Below are 18,228 nucleotides of genomic sequence, written 5' to 3' on the forward strand. Positions count from 1 at the left end.
ATTTGTCACATACACATGGTTAGCAGATGTTAATGCGAGTGTAGCGAAATGCTTGTGCTTCTAGTTCCGACAATGCAGTAATAACCAACGAGTAATCTAACCTAACAATTCCACAACTACTACCTTATAGACACAAGTGTAAAGGGATAAAGAATATGTACATAAAGATATATGAATGAGTGATGGTACAGAACGGTATAGGCAAGATGCAGTAGATGGTATCGGGTAGAGTATATACATATGAGATGAGTAATGTAGGGTATATAAACATAAAGTGACATAGTTTAAAGTGGCTAGTGATACATGTATTGCATAAAGATGGCAAGATGCAGTAGATGCAGCAAGATGCAGCAGTTTAAATGAGTACAGTATATACATATACATATGAGATGAGTAATGTAGGATACGTAAACATCATATTAAGTGGCATTGTTTAAAGTGGCTAGTAATACATTTTTACATCAATTTCCATCAATTCCATTATTAAAGTGGCTGGAGTTGAGTCAGCCACTCAATGTTAGTGGTGGCTGTTTAACAGTCTGATGGCCTTGAGATAGAAGCTGTTTTTCAGTCTCTCTGTCCCTGCTTTGATGGACCTGTACTGACCTCGCCTTCTGGATGATAGCGGGGTGAACAGGCAGTGGCTCAGGTGGTTGTTGTCCTTGATGATCTTTATGGCCTTCCTGTGACATTGGGTGGTGTAGGTGTCCTGGAGGGCAGGTAGTTTGCCCCCGTTATGTGTTGTGCAGACCTCACTACCCTCTGGAGAGCCTTACGGTTGTGGGCGGAGCAGTTGCCGTACCAGGCGGTGATACAGCCCGACAGAATGCTCTCAATTGTGCATCTGTAGAAGTTTGTTAGTGCTTTTGGTGACAAGCCAAATTTCTTCAGCCTCCTGAGGTTGAAGAGGCGCTGTTGCGCCTTCTTCACAACGCTGTCTGTGTGGGTGGACCAATTCAGTTTGTCCGTGATGTGTACGTCGAGGAACTCAAAACTTTCCACCTTCTCCACCACTGTACTGTCGATGTGGATAGGGGGGTGCTCCCTCTGCTGTTTCCTGAAGTCCAGAATCATCTCCTTTGTTTTGTTGATATTGAGTGTGAGTGTGAGGTTATTTTCCTGGCACTACTCTCCGAGGGCCCTCACCGCCTCATTGTAGGCCGTCCCGTCGTTGTTGGTAATCAAGCCTACCACTGTAGTGTCGTCCACAAACTTGATGATTGAGTTGGAGGCGTGCATGGCCACGTAGTCATGGGTGAACAGGGAGTACAGGAGAGGGCTCAGAACGCACCCTTGTGGAGCCCAGTGTTGAGGATCAGTGGGGTGGAGATGTTGTTACCTACCCTCACCACCTGGAGGCGGCCCGTCAGGAAGTGTAGTACCCAGTTGCACAGGGCGGGGTCGAAACCCAGGGTCTCAAGCTTGATGAAGAGTTTGAAGGGTACTATGGTGTTAAATGCTGAGCTGTAGTTGATGAACAGCATTCTCACATTGGTATTCCTCTTGTCCAGGTGGGTTAGGGCCGTGTGCAGTGTGGTTGCGATTGCATCGTCTGTGGACCTAAACATACCAGCCAGCTGGTCTGTGCATGCTCTGAGGACGTGGTTGGGGATGCCGTCTGGGCCTGCAGCCTTGCACGGGTTAACATGTTTAAATGTTTTACTCACGTCGGCTGCAGTGAAGGAGAGCCCGCAGGTTTTGGTAGCAGGCTGTGTCAGTGGCATTGTATTGTCCTCAAAGCGAGCAAAAAAGTTATTTAGTCTGGGAGCAAGACATCCTGGCCCGTGACGGGGCTGGTTTTCTTTTTTGTAATCCTTGATTGACTGTAGACCCTGCCACATTTACATTTACATTTAAGTCATTTAGCAGACGCTCTTATCCAGAGCGACTTACAAATTGGTTCATTCACCTTATGACATCCAGTGGAACAGTCACTTTACAATAGTGCATCTAAATCTTAAAGGGGGGGGGGGTGAGAGGGATACTTATCCTATCCTAGGTATTCCTTAAAGAGGTGGGGTTTCAGGTGTCTCCGGAAGGTGGTGATTGACTCCGCTGTCCTGGCGTCGTGAGGGAGTTTGTTCCACCATTGGGGGGGCCAGAGCAGCGAACAGTTTTGACTGGGCTGAGCGGGAGCTGTACTTCCTCAGTGGTAGGGAGGCGAGCAGGCCAGAGGTGGATGAACACAGTGCCCTTGTTTGGGTGTAGGGCCTGATCAGAGCCTGGAGGTACTGAGGTGCCGTTCCCCTCACAGCTCCGTAGGCAAGCACCATGATCTTGTAGCGGATGCGAGCTTCAACTGGAAGCCAGTGGAGAGAACGGAGGAGCGGGGTGACGTGAGAGAACTTGGGAAGGTTGAACACCAGACGGGCTGCTGCGTTCTGGATGAGTTGAAGGGGTTTAATGGCACAGGCAGGGAGCCCAGCCAACAGCGAGTTGCAGTAATCGAGACGGGAGATGACAAGTGCCTGGATTAGGACCTGCGCCGCTTCCTGTGTGAGGCAGGGTCGTACTCTGCGGATGTTGTAGAGCATGAACCTACAGGAACGGGCCACCGCCTTGATGTTGGTTGAGAACGACAGGGTGTTGTCCAGGATCACGCCAAGGTTCTTAGCGCTCTGGGAGGAGGACACAATGGAGTTGTCAAACGTGATGGCGAGATCATGGAAGGGGCAGTCCTTCCCCGGGAGGAAGAGCAGCTCCGTCTTGCCGAGGTTCAGCTTGAGGTGGTGATCCGTCATCCACACTGATATGTCTGCCAGACATGCAGAGATGCGATTCGCCACCTGGTCATCAGAAGGGGGAAAGGAGAAGATTAGTTGTGTGTCGTCTGCATAGCAATGATAGGAGAGACCATGTGAGGTTATGACAGAGCCAAGTGACTTGGTGTATAGCGAGAATAGGAGAGGGCCTAGAACAGAGCCCTGGGGGACACCAGTGGTGAGAGCGCGTGGTGAGGAGACAGATTCTCGCCACGCCACCTGGTAGGAGCGACCTGTCAGGTAGGACGCAATCCAAGCGTGGGCCGCGCCGGAGATGCCCAACTCGGAGAGGGTGGAGAGGAGGATCTGATGGTTCACAGTATCGAAGGCAGCCGATAGATCTAGAAGGATGAGAGCAGAGGAGAGAGAGTTCGCTTTAGCAGTGCGGAGCGCCTCCGTGATACAGAGGAGAGCAGTCTCAGTTGAATGACTAGTCTTGAAACCTGACTGATTTGGATCAAGAAGGTCATTCAGAGAGAGATAGCGGGAGAGCTGGCCAAGGACGGCACGTTCAAGAGTTTTGGAGAGAAAAGAAAGAAGGGATACTGGTCTGTAATTGTTGACATCGGAGGGATCGAGTGTAGGTTTTTTCAGAAGGGGTGCAACTCTCGCTCTCTTGAAGACGGAAGGGACGTAGCCAACGGTCAGGGATGAGTTGATGATCGAGGTGAGGTAAGGGAGAAGGTCTCCGGAAATGGTCTGGAGAAGAGAGGAGGGGATAGGGTCAAGCGGGCAGGTTGTTGGGCGGCCGGCCGTCACAAGACGCGAGATTTCATCTGGAGAGAGAGGGGAGAAAGAGGTCAGAGCACAGGGTAGGGCAGTGTGAGCAGAACCAGCGGTGTCGTTTGACTTAGCAAACGAGGATCGGATGTCGTCAACCTTCTTTTCAAAATGGTTGACGAAGTCATCTGCAGAGAGGGAGGAGGGGGGGGGGATTCAGGAGGGAGGAGAAGGTGGCAAAGAGCTTCCTAGGGTTAGAGGCAGATGCTTGGAATTTAGCGTGCCACATACCTCTTGTGTCTGAGCCGTTGAATTGCAACTGAATTGCAACTCTACTTGTCTCTGTACTGACACTTAGCTGACACAGCTAATACTTACGTTCACTACATGCAAATAACTAGCCACCACACACAATGCAATTCAAAGAGAACATCCTCGTTGGAAAAACAAGTTTTGGGATTCATAGTACCCTTTTTATATCAGCAGTTGTCACATAGTGCTTTTACAGAAACTTGACCCCAATGAGGAAGCAAAAGAAACCTAGACAGGAACTGCCATAAAAATGTGATTTAATCATAACTTCTTCCCCCAGAAGGGGAAAATCTGATGATTCCCTGTGCATCCACATCCACCTGTGTGTGGCGCTGCTGTGCCTCAACCTAACCTTCCTCATCAACGACAGCCTAGCCTCTCTTGGTGTCCATGGCCTGTGTGTTGCTACGGCAGCAGCCACCCACTACTCTCTGCTGTGCACCCTCACCTGGTTCTCCCTGGAAGGCTTCCACCTCTATCTGCTCATCATCCGGGTCTTCAACATCCACGTCAACAGATACCTTCTCAAACTGGGCCTGGTAGGATGGGGTGTTTAACTCTGGGGCAATTAAATGAAAATGTTCCTAATCTCTTTCAGGAATACCTGGCATAGTAGTTTGCATAATTGTTGCTTGTGGCAAATATGGAGAATACAGAATATACCAGCAAGACGGTGGTGCTGTTAAAATGAAAGTAATATCATGATAATGATAATTCTATGTGTTTTCATATTACCAATGACTTTCTTTTGTCTCTGTATAAAAAACTGACTGGGTATGAACAAGGGGAACAGGGGGACAGTCTGCTGGGTCTGGGCTGGCTCCTGGGGGTCTCCTGGGGGGTCCAGCTCTTCCAGTTTGGCCCCCTGAGGGAGACAGCCTTCTACATCTTCTGCACCATCAACTCTCCCCATGGTGAGATAAGATACAGCCCTTATTCTCATTCACATCAGGTGCGCACATACATACACAGTAGTCCTGTGTACAGGAGCACAATCCCATGTAAATTCAAGGATAACAGCTCATCATGATATTTGAATGTTTCTATTTAATTAGTGTTTTGCTCTTAATGTAAATGTACGTAGATCTAGTAAGTAAAGGCATGCCATTATAAAACACTGTGTTATAAAACACAATGTCCTGTTGTGGCATTGATACAGGATTAACAACCCAGTCTAATACTGTGGTCTATGGTCAGGAGCTTGGGTATATTACACCACTGGGTGTCACTTTTGTATACAAAGACAGACTTATCATCTTTCAAGAGCAGCTATTGTAATTCAGTCAACATGCTTAGAAAAAGGGTTAGGGCTAGCTAAAATGCTCTCCTAACCTGCTACGAAAAGTCACTTATATCTAGTCAAAACCGCTTATTACAACCCACAGGCCTCTTCCTGTTTCTACATTAACTTGGCCAGAATAGGCATCTATCTCCACCGTAACCACTGAAGTGTGTTCAACCCCGAGATGCATCCAGCTGAAGCACAAAACTAAATAAAAAAAACTGTGTTTCCAGGTTTGCTTGTAAGATTGGGGCCAGTTTCAATGAGTTCTGACAACTGCAGAGCAGTTTTATTTTTATTTGGGAAATGTTGGAGGTGTAACTGCATTGGAGATGTCAAATCAGCAAACAGCTCCCGGCTTTATACCCCTTGTGGACATTGCCATTGGATGTCCTGAGTGGCATTAATAATAATACTATAGCGACCCGCACAGACGGCTATGTGTTATGAGTTATGCTGTTTGTTTGTTGTGTTTGTCTGGACATTTGTTCATTTATGATCTAGCCAGGGCATTACATTGGTGTCAGAAGTAAAAACGTTGCTAAATACTAGCCAGCTAGCTAGCTGACAAACATGGCTAGCAAACGTTGAGTGGAGAACGGAGGTTGAAAATGCTTTGAGGGAATCCGATAGTGAAGGAGGAGGCAGGGGACGATTATGGCCAAGGAGGTGCATGTGCATGGATGTCGGATCTTGCAGATGGGGGCGCCTGGGCATCAGAGGGCAGAGGCCGTTTGAGGGAGAGTGCTAGAAAGGATGGCGGCTGAAGCGGGCATAAGTGCTTTGTCAACTGTTTTTCGCGCAGATTCTGGGGGGGGCGGACCGAAGGGGTGACGTCGATGCTGCGTGACGAGAGAATGGAGCTCAGGATGTAAACAAACATGGCGGCGCCCTGTCCCCGACTGCATCTGTATCTGTTAAGACCCCGAAGTAATCCAGTAAGGGGGATTGGGAAGCTTGTCATGTTCCGTTTGAACTGTTAGCTCATGCTGGCCTCAGGGATGATGCTCTGTCCTGTTTGATATTGATTAGCCCTGCAGACGTGATTATGTGGATTTAGTTGGAGCACTGAGGAGGCGCTTTGAACAGTGTCTACAGCCCGCGCTTCTGCACTCCGAACTGAGTAATAGACGCAGGCAGCCTGGAGAGCTTCTACGGGTGCTAGTTAAGGACATTGAGAGCCTCTCTCAGCGGGCATATGCTCAAATGCCCCCCTCTGTGTAGAGCGAGCTAGCACGGGACCAGTTCATACAAGTGCTCTCTCCAATGGAGCTGCGCATACAGACCCAGCTGGCTCATCCTGAGTCATTTCAGATAGCTTTGGAGAGGGAGCTCGTGTGGGCTGGGACTTAGGTGGGGGTGCATGGAGACACCCACTGTGCGGGCTGTGGTGCAGAGCAGCCCAGGGCCGGAAAAGCCTACATGGGTGGCTGAAATTACTGAACTCATTCGTGCCGTGTAGCTAGAGGTGGCACAAAACACACGCCCTGGTCCCATGGTCTGCTGGGTGTTTGGCCAGCCAGGCCATCTGCACCGGAATTGCCCCATGTCCCCCAGAGCTCAGGGAAATGGCTCTATGTCAGCACTGGCACGGACGGGGGAGCAAGGCTGTGTTGGGGACTTTTGTCATGTCCCTGTCACTGTGGAGGGGGTGCCCTGCTCTGCCCTGATGGACACTGGGTCCACAGTAACCCTGGTGAGGTCGGATATTGTGCCAGATTGGACTCAGTTTGAGCCCACAACTGTTCAGCTCAGCACAGTCACAGGTGAGGTGGCACCCATGAAACGGAAGGGAATAATGACTGACAGTAAGGGGCAGGACAGTGCATTATCCTGTGTGGGTAGCGGTTGTGCAGGACCCTTGTATCCTACGGTTGGACTTTCTTAGGAGCACAAGCTGCCAGTTATTTCTAAATGGGTGGAATTGCAATCTACTGCAGAGGTCTATGCCCAAACAGTTCGAGCTTCTACTTGTAAAGCTCCATCTCTCCAGAAATAAGACCCTTGCAGTTGCTGCTTGTTATAGACCCCCCCCCAGCTCCCAGCTGTGCCCTGGACACCATATGTGAATTGATTGCCCCCATCTATCGTCAGAGTTTGTACTGTTAGCTGACCTAAATTGGGATATGCTTAACACCCCGTCCTACAATCTAAGCTAGATGCCCTCAATCTCACACAAATTGTCAAGGAACCTACCTAGTACAACACCAAATACGTAAACACGGGCACCCTCATAGATATCATCCTGACCAACTTGCCCTCTAAATATAACTCTGCTGTTTTCAACAAGGATCTCAGCGATCACTGACTCATTGCCTGCATCCATTATGGGTCCGCGGTCAAACGACCGCCACTCAGCACTGTCAAACGTCCCTAAAACACTTCTGCGAGCAGGCCTTTCTAATCGACCTGGCACGGGTATCCTGGAAGGATATTGACCTCATCCCATCAGTAGAGGATGCCTGGTTGTTCTTTAAAAGTGCTTTCCTTACCATCTTAAATAAGCATGCCCCTTTCAGAAAATGTATAACAAAGAACAGATATAGCTCTTGGTTCACTCCAGACTTAACTGCCCTTGACCAGCACAAAAACACCCTGTGGCGTACTGCACTAACTTCGAAAAGTCCCCGCAATATGCAACTTTTCAGGGAAGTCAGGAAACAATACACACAGTTAAGAAAGCAAAGGCTAGCTTTTTCAAACAGAAATGTGCATCCTGCAGCACTAATTCCAAAAGTTTTGGAACACTGTAAAGTCCATGGAGACTTTACAGCTGCCCACTGTTCTGAGACTAGGAAACACTGTCACCACTGATAAATCCACTATAATCAAATTTCAATAAGCATTTCTCTACGGCTGGCCATGCATTCCACCTGGCTACCCCAACCCCGGCCAACAGCTCTGCACCCCCTTTGGACACTGTGTTAACAAACCTCCAAACGAGCTTCAATGCCATACAACACTCCTTCCGTGGCCTCCAACTGCTCTTAACTGCTAGTAAAACGAAATGCATGCTCTTCAACTGATCGCTGCACGCACCCACCCCACCCGCCTGACTAGTATCACTACTCTGGTCGGTTCTAACTTAGAATATGTGGACAACTATAAATACCTAGGTGTCTGTAAACTTTCCTTCCAGACTCACATTAAGCATCTCCAATCCAAAGTTAAATCTAGAGTCAGCTTCCTATTTTGCAACAAAGCCTCCTTCACTCATGCTGCCAAACATACCCTCGTAAAACTGACTATCCTACCGATCCTTTACTTCGGCGATATAATTGACAAAATAGCCTCCAACACTCTACTCAGCAAATTGGATGCAGTCTATCACAGTGCCATCCATTTTGTCACCAAACCCCTCATATACTACCCACCACTGTGACCTATATGCTCTCGTTGGTTGGTCCTCGCTACATATTCGTCGCCAAACCCACTGGCTCCAGGTCATCTATAAGTCTTTGCTAGGTAAAGTGCCGCCTTATCTCAGCTCACCAGTCACCATAGCAACACCCACCCGTAGCACACGCTCCAGCAAGTATATTTCACTGGTCATCCCAAAAGCCAACACCTCATTTGGCCGCTTTTCCTTCCAGTTCTCTGCTGCCAATGACTGGAACGAATTGCAAAACTCACTGAAGTTGGAGACTTATATCGCCCTCACTAACTTTAAGCGTCAGCTGTCAGAGCAGCTTACCGATCGCTGCAGCTGTACACAGCCCATCTGTAAATAGCCCATCCAACCAACTGCCTACCTCATCCCCATGTTTGTTTTTCTGCTCTTTTGCACACCAGTATTTCTACTTGCTCATCATCATCTGTACATATATCACTCCAGTGTAAATTGCTAAATTGTAATTACTTCTCCACTATTGGACTATTTATTGCCTTACCTCCTTCATTTGCACACACTGTATACAGATTGTTCTGTTGTGTTATTGACTGTACGTTTGTTTATCCCATGTGTAACTCTGTTGTTTTTGTCGCACTGCTTTGCTTTATCTTGGCCAGGTCGCAGTTGTAAAGGACAACTTGCTCTCAACTGGCCTACCTGGTTAAATAGAGATGAAAAAAATAAAATAATCATCTGATTGAATCTAAGCCTAAGTGTACTCATAATATATGTATGTTTTTGTGCGTTTTGCTATTTATTAAACCTTCTGTTTTGCTTTTTTCCCCTAATTATTTTTGTTTCATTATTGAAATGCCCATATAGCTTTTGTAAAAATTTAAAAAATCAAGAATTTAAGAATTTGTTCTTAACTGACTTGCCTAGTTAAATGGGAAAAAAATACACCGATATTGAAATGATAATGTGATGAGGCAGGACAAAAACAAGCCACAACCAGTCTTTACAGTGTATTTTTTTATAGTAAAAACTGCAAAATGTTAATACCACAAACATTACAGGACACACATGGCATTTTGTTAAAGGAATTCATGCAACAGGGGTTTCAATGGCAACATGCTCATAGCATACCTACATCAGGGTCCCAGGCACTGAGTCCACACAAAACTATAATCCTAATATGTCCTGTTTAGTGTGGTCTCCCCAAATCACACCACGTGCCTCACCCAAAGGAAATGCACCGAGCACAGAGACAGAGCAAAGTATGTTACGAGGCAGATAACAATGTATCGTATTAATGTTTTTAATTTCAAGATCAATTTAAGCACTATTCCCAATGTTCCAATGAATGTGTGGGGCTGTAACTTCCAGATTGATGAGAAGGTTAAAGTGTTGTTTTCTCTGTGCTCTCAGAGAAAAGTAACACAGCTCTAGCTGGGAGAAACCCTGGCAGAGAGGAGTATTTCAATTTTGTTATTATATGAAGAGTGACTTGGTCCTCCTTTCTTTTTGAAGAGGAGAGGAGGTTGGTTTGAGAAGTCCTCCATTACGTGCCAACTAACCTAAACAGATACCAGGAATAGTACAATGAACATAATCCAATCATTTGTGGCGAATGTCTGAAATAAACCATTTTCCTACAGAACACAAACATCTTTGCCTCTGTAAAAATGCTTTTGACGAATTAAACTCTTATCAAACTTTCTGAACACACATTTAGCGGATGTATGATTAACATGGAGGAGGAACATGTTTGGAGGTTGAAATTTGGGTACCTCAGCTTGTCCAAGCCATTCCTCACCAGCAGAATTAGGTTCCTGAACCTAACAAGACTATGCTGGACAACTGGCAAACAAAGATAGCAAAATATGTTTTCTATTTTTCAAACATCCTGGTGAAATTGAATATTTGTCGACAGGTGGCTTGGCCCACAATCTAGTCCATTAGCAGTTGTAAAATGTAGTTAAAGTATTGTTAAATATACAAACGTTCAAGTGAATTGTATGTGACATGTGAGGTAAAGTTTGCATTTGTGTGCCTGCTATGCAAATAAGTACTGGTGTTGATGTTGAGTAACATGTACGTTTTGTGGAAACAACCCAGTATCAACCACAAAGCTAAGGAGTGATCCAAAATGCCTGTGAAATTATTACAAACATTGTAATAAAACAACATTTTCACCACCACAATAAACAGATGTTCAATCCATCATGAGATATCTAGTCCTATTGCAATTCTTATCCAGGAGGGATTTGGCCGATAGAATTGTTATGAAAAATATCCAAGCAGTTTCCGTAATGTCGCTCGCTTGTCTGATGAAAACCAAACAAAACATTTTGCCAATTGTTTAATTTTTTTTACATTTATTTAAAGCACTAACTCCCCTCAATGTACTCTGAACCTTTCATGACTCTGGGACCAATAAATCCTATTCGAAATAGCTTTTGGAGCTTTGGGAGTCATAATTGTATGTTTGTTTGTGGGAAAATGTTCTAATCTTTTCAATGTCCTGAAACGGTTCTGTTTTGGAGATGCGGTTTTCACCAGACAACGACGATAAAAAAAAAAGAGAACCAAGAGCAAGAGCAGCGACGGAAACGTGAAGTCTAAGGCAAAATAGTTTCAAGGGGAGGAGGTAAAGCGGACGAAATGGAATGAAACGTGGTAGTTTCGGACCCATGGAGGGAGTATGAAGACTCCTCCCATTCCAGAAGACTTGTATCAATCCTTCCCCTCCATATTTCATCCCCATGGTAACATCTCTCTTTCATCCAATGAAGTAAATCACTTCGATGACCCCATGATCAGGTGAATCGTTGTTCTTTATTTCCTTGTGCCAAGTAAACCTCTGTAAAAAAAATCTTCACCCACATATCTGGACGAACAAGTCCACAACATTTCAATCTTACCATCGTTACGCAGTATAAAAATGTGTGGAGTGCATGCATTTCAAAGAAACGTCCCCCAGACAATCCCCGTCACAGAACATTCAGCCATACACCCGCACACTCTCTCTCACAAACACACACACATCTAGAGACCAAACGATGTGAAATAAATAGCTGTATTTTCAAGAGCCCAATGGGGCAGCAACAACTCTTGTATGTACACAAACACAAATACATAGGGTAAAGACTATGTTCAACAAAAAGCTTAGCCCTTTATGTTAACATGAGATAAATAAGCTGTAAATGTGTGTTTTATTGGATTCCAGCATTTAACAAGTAGCCTTAAACATCAGACTGTCCCACTCTGGCCAACTCAAATAAATAACATTACATCTAGTCAAGGAGATTAGAAAATTACATCATTTTATAAGCTTCACATATAATAACTTTAACAGTGGTGAAATATTGTATGTATATATATATCATATTAGTCCAATCTCTAACTAAATGGTGGTATTAGTTGGGTCATATCCAAGTGTCACAAATGAATACACAGTTGGAAAGTCTTACTTCATAGTCAATCAAATCTGCTAATGTTGAGAAGGGTTGAAATAATTCGCATTATTAGTTATAAACCCAATCTTATGTAAGAACTGTGTAGAGGGCAGGTTTTATACTTCCAGCTATAAAAAACATGTGTTTCACTCTTTGTGCAACAGTCATCTACTAACTAACCCACTAGCAGTATCTAGGCTACACCCCTAAAATGAAAGGAGTCCATGTGAGGGTCTCTGAGGCAGGTAACTTATGGACCCGCCCTAGATCTGTGCTTATCCCTCACATGACCCAAATTAAGAGCAATGGCTCCTGATTTATCAAAAACACATTTTTTTTTTAAAAGAAGGAAAAAAAAACTAGTGCAAACATGTCAAGAACCATTTTGGTCAGGCGATAAACCACTCCCACACACCAGAAAGTCTGTGAAGCTACAAACACAGGACATTAACACTGGTTATCACAACTTCACTAGTTCATTATACTCTTGTGCCTGACAGGAAACTCAATGAGGAGCCACACTATGACACACTCCCTCAGACCAAGGACCTCCACAATAATGATGAGGTTTGAGGGAGTGGCTACATCTTTGTGACCTCTATATATTGTTTTAAATCTAGCTTATTATTTACCATGTCTAAATGATCTCTTAACATAGGTTTTAAAGTGGCCAAATGACAGTAACTGTGTATCCCATTCATGCAGTATACACACACACACACACACACACACACACACACACACACACACACACACACACACACACACACACACACACACACACACACACACACACACACACACACACACACACACACACACACACACACACACACACACACACACACACACACACACACACACACACACACACACGGGGACAGGGGACAGGGGACAGGGGACAGGGCCATTACCATATTATGAACAGCCTTGGATGTCTTCACAACCCAATGGCAGGAAACCAGGAGAAAAACAACAAACGAAGTCATGACTTCAGAGGCATATGGCTCTCCCTCCCTCTCATCACTGCCTCCCTCTATCCTCCCAGAAAAAAATCTGTCTATTTTCTTTACCAGACAGAACAGTATACAAGGTAAAGTCAGGTTGTTAAGTCTGCTACAAGTTTTTTTTTTTAAGAAAGAAAGATGATAATAATAATAATAATATATGCCATTTAGCAGACGCTTTTATCCAAAGCGACTTACAGTCATGTGTGCATACATTCTACGTATGGGTGGTCCCGGGAATTGAACCCACTACCCTGGCGTTACAAGCGCCATGCTCTACCAACTGAGCTACAGAAGGACGAAAGACAAGTGGTCCTTTGTTTCTCTGTGGAATTAGACCAGGTGTTTGTTTGGATGGTAGTCCAGGGACAGTCCCTCTTCCACCCACACACAGTTGAAGAAGGAAGCCAAGGCCAGTTCTTGGGAAGAAACTGTTGTCTTACATATGTGGCTGTCAGATTGAAGTTATGGGTTGGAGCGAGTGCCACAATCCTTATCATGCTGGAGAGCAGGGATGGTAGGAAGGGGTCCTACTGTTCTGCCCCCAATAAGAGCTGTACGGGGACGTCCTGAGCCCCTAACATTGAACTTTGCTAAGAGCTGGCATGAGGTACATGATGAGGTCTGTCGCGAAGGGGGTTGAGGTGATGGAGAGCTGACTGAATCCCATCAGAAAATAAGATTTCACAGGGGTTAGAGAGGAGACTAAATCACATCCTTACAGCTCACACCCATCCTCCTCCTGTTCCTCCTCCACACCCACAGCAGAGCAAAGAGAGATGCACCATGCCACAATGTCAGCTCACTAAGAGGCAACAAGCCACTGCTGGCTCGCACAATGCACTTTGCCCCCACTGTGAGGGATTCTGGGAGTTGAAGTTCTTTCAGGTAACCAGCCTTTGGAAGAAGAAGAGAAGACCAGAGGCGCTGTCACGTCCTGCTTCACAGAGCTCCCAGCTTTAGGAGAGGTCTTATGACCCCATCTTAGAGCCCACTTCCCACAACCCAACCTGATTGGCTGGAGGGTAGATGAGGGGGCGTGGAGTTGAGGTAAGCACTGCAGAGAAAGGAGAATAGGAGGAGTGCGGTGTATAGAGTGGAGGAGGCTAGGGGTCTGCAATGCACCCCTGGGATCACTGGCTGGGGTAGGTGGGGTAGCGGGCGGGGGAGTGTCGGCTGTGTGCCAGGGGCATGGTAGCGTGGCGTGGCTCTGAGGGCAGCCGGGTGGAGAGCAGGTCTGCATCAGCGCCAGTTTGAGAACCACCAAACATGTCACCTACAGGACAGGACAGGACACAAGAGACAGACGAGAAAAAGTCATGTCTACAGGTGCAGCCTACTCTATAAGCTTCTGTATGATTCGTTAAACTCCAGACCCCATGTTCAAACGTTTACACTTTCCATATTCAGACCAATGTTCCCACTCTAGCCCCAGTGCTGTGTGGTTGAGATTGTAGTCTAGGCTGTGGTTTACCATGGGCTGGGTCCATGCCCCCCTGGGTGCCAGTGATATGGTGCCAGAAGGCACTGCGGGGCAGGATGGCTGTGGGGGTACAGGGGTAGGAGCCCGCCTCAGAACCTTTAGACAACTGACAGAGAGAAAAAAATGTATCAAAACACAGTATGATATAGTATCACATATTGTATTACACACTATTATATAGTATCACATATTGTATTAGACAGTATTATATAACCACCAGGGAGAATACTGTGTGTGTGTGTGTGTGTGTGTGTGTGTGTGTGTGTGTGTGTGTGTGTGTGTGTGTGTGTGTGTGTGTGTGTGTGTGTGTGTGTGTGTGTGTGTGTGTGTGTGTGTGTGTGTGTGTGTGTGTGTGTGTGTGTGTGTGTGTGTGTGTGTGTGTGTGTGTGTGTGTGTGTGTGTGTGTGTGTGTGTGTGTGTGTGTATAACTGTGCCCTACTCTGCTGTTCTTCTCCATCTCCATCAGAACTCTCTTGTGCTGCTCAGCGATGGCCAGGGTGGAGGAGTGGACTCTCTGGTAGATCTGTTCTCCCTCCCGCGTCTGGAATGTGTACAGGCCTTCTCCACTGTCACACATCCTAGAACACACCAACACACACTGCTCAGTACAACATGCATGTGTATACAGGCCTTCTCCACTGTCACACATCCTGGAACACACCAACACACACTGCTCAGTACAACATGCATGTGTATACAGGCCATAATAGGTCATATCAACAAATCATCTTATATAGCTGTGTTTTTGCAAACAGTCCTTTTGCAGGCACACTATTCACCACAAATTCTTCTCAAGCAAATAGCAGCCAATAATACTGCATCCTAAACACCACTAGGTGGCAGTGTGGGACTACGTTCTCCCTACTTACAGTGCATCACTCTTATCTTTGTCCTTTGGGGGGCACCCTGCAAGTGGACCGAATCCTTTCTTTTCAAGTTTATCAAAGCGCAGGAGGAGATAAGAACGCCTCGCTCACCATTGATTTTCCTCTAATCTATTCAATCAATCTCTTTATGAGGCTCTGCCGGACAGGGCTCCTGTCTGTCTGAGTGTGTGTGTGTGTGTGTGTGTGTGTGTGTGTGTGTGTGTGTGTGTGTGTGTGTGTGTGTGTGTGTGTGTGTGTGTGTGTGTGTGTGTGTGTGTGTGTGTGTGTGTGTGTGTGTGTGTGTGTGTGTGTGTGTGTGTGTGTGTGTGTGTGTGTTTTGTGCACGTACGTGCGAGCATGAGTGTGTGTGGTCTGTATGTGTTTTTCATCAAGCGATGTATGGGCTAGGCACAGACAACTGGTTACACAGTCCTGCTTTTCCTGCAGCTTTTGCATTCTTCTCCCCGTCCCTCACTCTCCATACCCCTCCCTCCCTCAGTGAGTGTCTCCCTCACCGTCCAGCCTCGAAGGTGAAGCGCGTGGCATCTCGTCCGTAGCGGCGCAGGGAGCAGAGAGGCCAGGTGACCAGTTTGGTGCGAGGGTTGTGGATGTCCCACAGGTAGATATTCTCATGGGTGATCTGCATCATACACTCCCCATAGATGTCCAGGTTAGGACAGGGCAGTAGGAACACATTGAAACGCTCTGTCAGGGAGACAGGAAGGGATATTACTAGTCTTAGTTCAGCATGACATACCACACATTATAAAGTGACTTGTAGAAAGCCAGGACCCGTATCCACAAAGCATCACAGAGAGTTGAAGTGATGATCCATTTAGCAATAATAATAAGAGACTGGTAGCAGCAGCTGTATTGTCTGTGTAGCAAGAATGTGTGTGTGTGAGTGAATGAGTGAGTGAGTGAGTGAGTGTGTGAGTGTGTGAGTGTGTGTGTGTTAAGGTGCGGAAAGTCAGTGCATGTGGTCAGTCTAGTTTAAGTGTTCAGCAGTCTGGTGGCTTGTAGTTGAAACTGTCTCTGAGTCTGTTGGTATCAGACCCCACGCTCCAACGGTAAAGGAGTGAACAGCTCGTGGATATATAAACAGTATACAGTGCCTTCGATAAGCAGTGCCTTCATTAAGAGCCCTTGACTTTTTCCACATTTTGTTAACTTTACAGCCTTATTCTAAAATGAATTTATAAAAAGATTATAATCAGCAATCTACGCACAATACCCCCGTAATGACGAATCTTAAACAGGTTTATAGAAATGCTTGCAAATTTATTTAAAATTATACACATAAATACCTAAGGCAAAAGAAGGGCCTTGGTCAGGGAGCTCTAGAGTTCCTCTGTGGAGATGAGATAACATTAAGAAAGACCAACCATCTCTGCAGCACTCCACCAATCAGGACTTTATGGAAGAGGGCCAGACAGAAGCCACTCCTCAGTAAAACTCACATGAGAGCCCGCTTGGAGTTTGCTAAAAGGCACCCAAAGAATCTCAGACTACAAGAAACAAGATTCTCTGGTCTTATGAAACCAAGATTAAACTCTTTGGCTTGAATGCCAAGTGTCATGTCTGGAGGAAACCTGGCACCATCCCTACGGTGAAGCATTGTGGTGGCAGCATCATGTTGTGGGGGTGTTTTTCAGCGGCAGGGACTGGGAGACTAGTCAGGATCAAGGCAAAGATGAATGGAGCAAAGTACAGAGAGATCCTTGATGAAAACCTGCTCCAGAGGTGCTTCCAACAGGACAATGACCCTAAGCACACAGCCAAGACATTGTAGGAGTGGCTTCGGGACAAGTCTCTGAATGTCCTTGAGTAGCCCAGCCAGAGCCCGGATTTGAACCCGATCGAACATCTCTGGAGAGACATGAAAATATCTGTGCAGCGACGCTCCCCATCCAACCTGACAGAGCTTGAGAGGATCTGCAGAGAAGAATGGGAGAAACTCCCCAAATACAGGTGTGCCAAGCTTGTAGCGTCATATCCAAGAACACTCGAGGCTGTAATTGCTGCCAAAGGTGCTTCAACAAAGTACTGAGTAAAGGGTCTGAATACTTATGTAAATTATGTATTCTGTTTAAAAAATAATAATAATTAGCAAACATTTCTACAAACCTGTTTTTTCTTTGTCATTATGGGTTATTGTGTGTAGATTGATAAGGGGAAAAACAATTTAATACATTTTAGAATAAGACTAACGTAACAAAATGTGGGAAAAGTCAAGGGTCTGAATACTTTCCGAAGACACTGTATATAAATACTTTTTTTTTTATTGTCTCGTCCACCGGATAGGTGCAGTGAAATGTGTTGTTTTACAGGGTCAGCCATAGTAGAACGGTGGCCCTGGAGAAATCAGGGTTAAGAGCCTTTCTCAAGAGCACATCGAGCAATTTTTTCCCCCCTTGTCGGCTCAGGTCTAACCGCTAAGCTACCTGATGATGATGGGGGCTTTCCTCAGGCACTGTTTTGAATAATTGTCCTGGATTGGTGGGAGCACGGTCCCAGTGATGTACCAGGCCGTCTTCACCACCCGCTGGAGGGCCTAGCAGTCATGAACAGAGTGATTCATGTACCAGGCTGTGATGCAACTGGTCAGGACGCTCTTGATGATTTTCCTCGGCCACCTTAGGAAGTAGAGATGCTGTTGTAGCCTCTTGACAAGAGTGGTGGGGTTGTTGCTACATGTCAAGTTCTCGGTGATGTAGACGCAGAGGAACATAAAACTGCTGACTCTCTGCTGCAGTCCTGTTGATGTGGATCAGGGCATGTTCCATCTTCTGCTTTCTGAAGTCAACAATCAACTCTTGTTTTGCTGACTTTTTGGGAGAGGTTGTTTTCCTGGGACCACAATGACAATTAATTTACCTCCTACCTATAGGCTGACTCATCTTTGTCGGTTATCAGGCCTACAGCCATGGTGTCGTCAGAAAACTTGATGATGGAGTTGGTGCCCTGTCAAGTCGTGGGTGAACAGGGAGCACAGCAGAGGGCTGAG

General features: G+C 46.0%; 1 protein-coding gene across 5 annotated transcripts in view; it reads right to left on the minus strand.

Moving 5' to 3' along the window:
* Nucleotides 1-13,175: 13,175 nt before the first annotated feature.
* The window catches only part of LOC124033883 (docking protein 4-like), a 52,019-nt gene continuing 46,966 nt past the window's right edge, over nt 13,176-18,228 (minus strand). For all 5 annotated transcript variants that reach the window (XM_046346266.1, XM_046346268.1, XM_046346267.1 and 2 more), the window contains 4 exons: nt 15,737-15,926; nt 14,795-14,933; nt 14,347-14,461; nt 13,176-14,148 (listed from right to left, as the gene is read on the minus strand). In XM_046346266.1, coding sequence (XP_046202222.1) covers nt 14,006-14,148; nt 14,347-14,461; nt 14,795-14,933; nt 15,737-15,926 — 587 coding nt within the window. In that variant the 3' untranslated portion in view covers nt 13,176-14,005. The remainder of the gene's footprint in view (nt 14,149-14,346; nt 14,462-14,794; nt 14,934-15,736; nt 15,927-18,228) is intronic.

The sequence above is a fragment of the Oncorhynchus gorbuscha genome, linkage group LG04 (genome assembly GCF_021184085.1).
Source record: "Oncorhynchus gorbuscha isolate QuinsamMale2020 ecotype Even-year linkage group LG04, OgorEven_v1.0, whole genome shotgun sequence".
Classification (NCBI taxonomy): domain Eukaryota; kingdom Metazoa; phylum Chordata; class Actinopteri; order Salmoniformes; family Salmonidae; genus Oncorhynchus; species Oncorhynchus gorbuscha.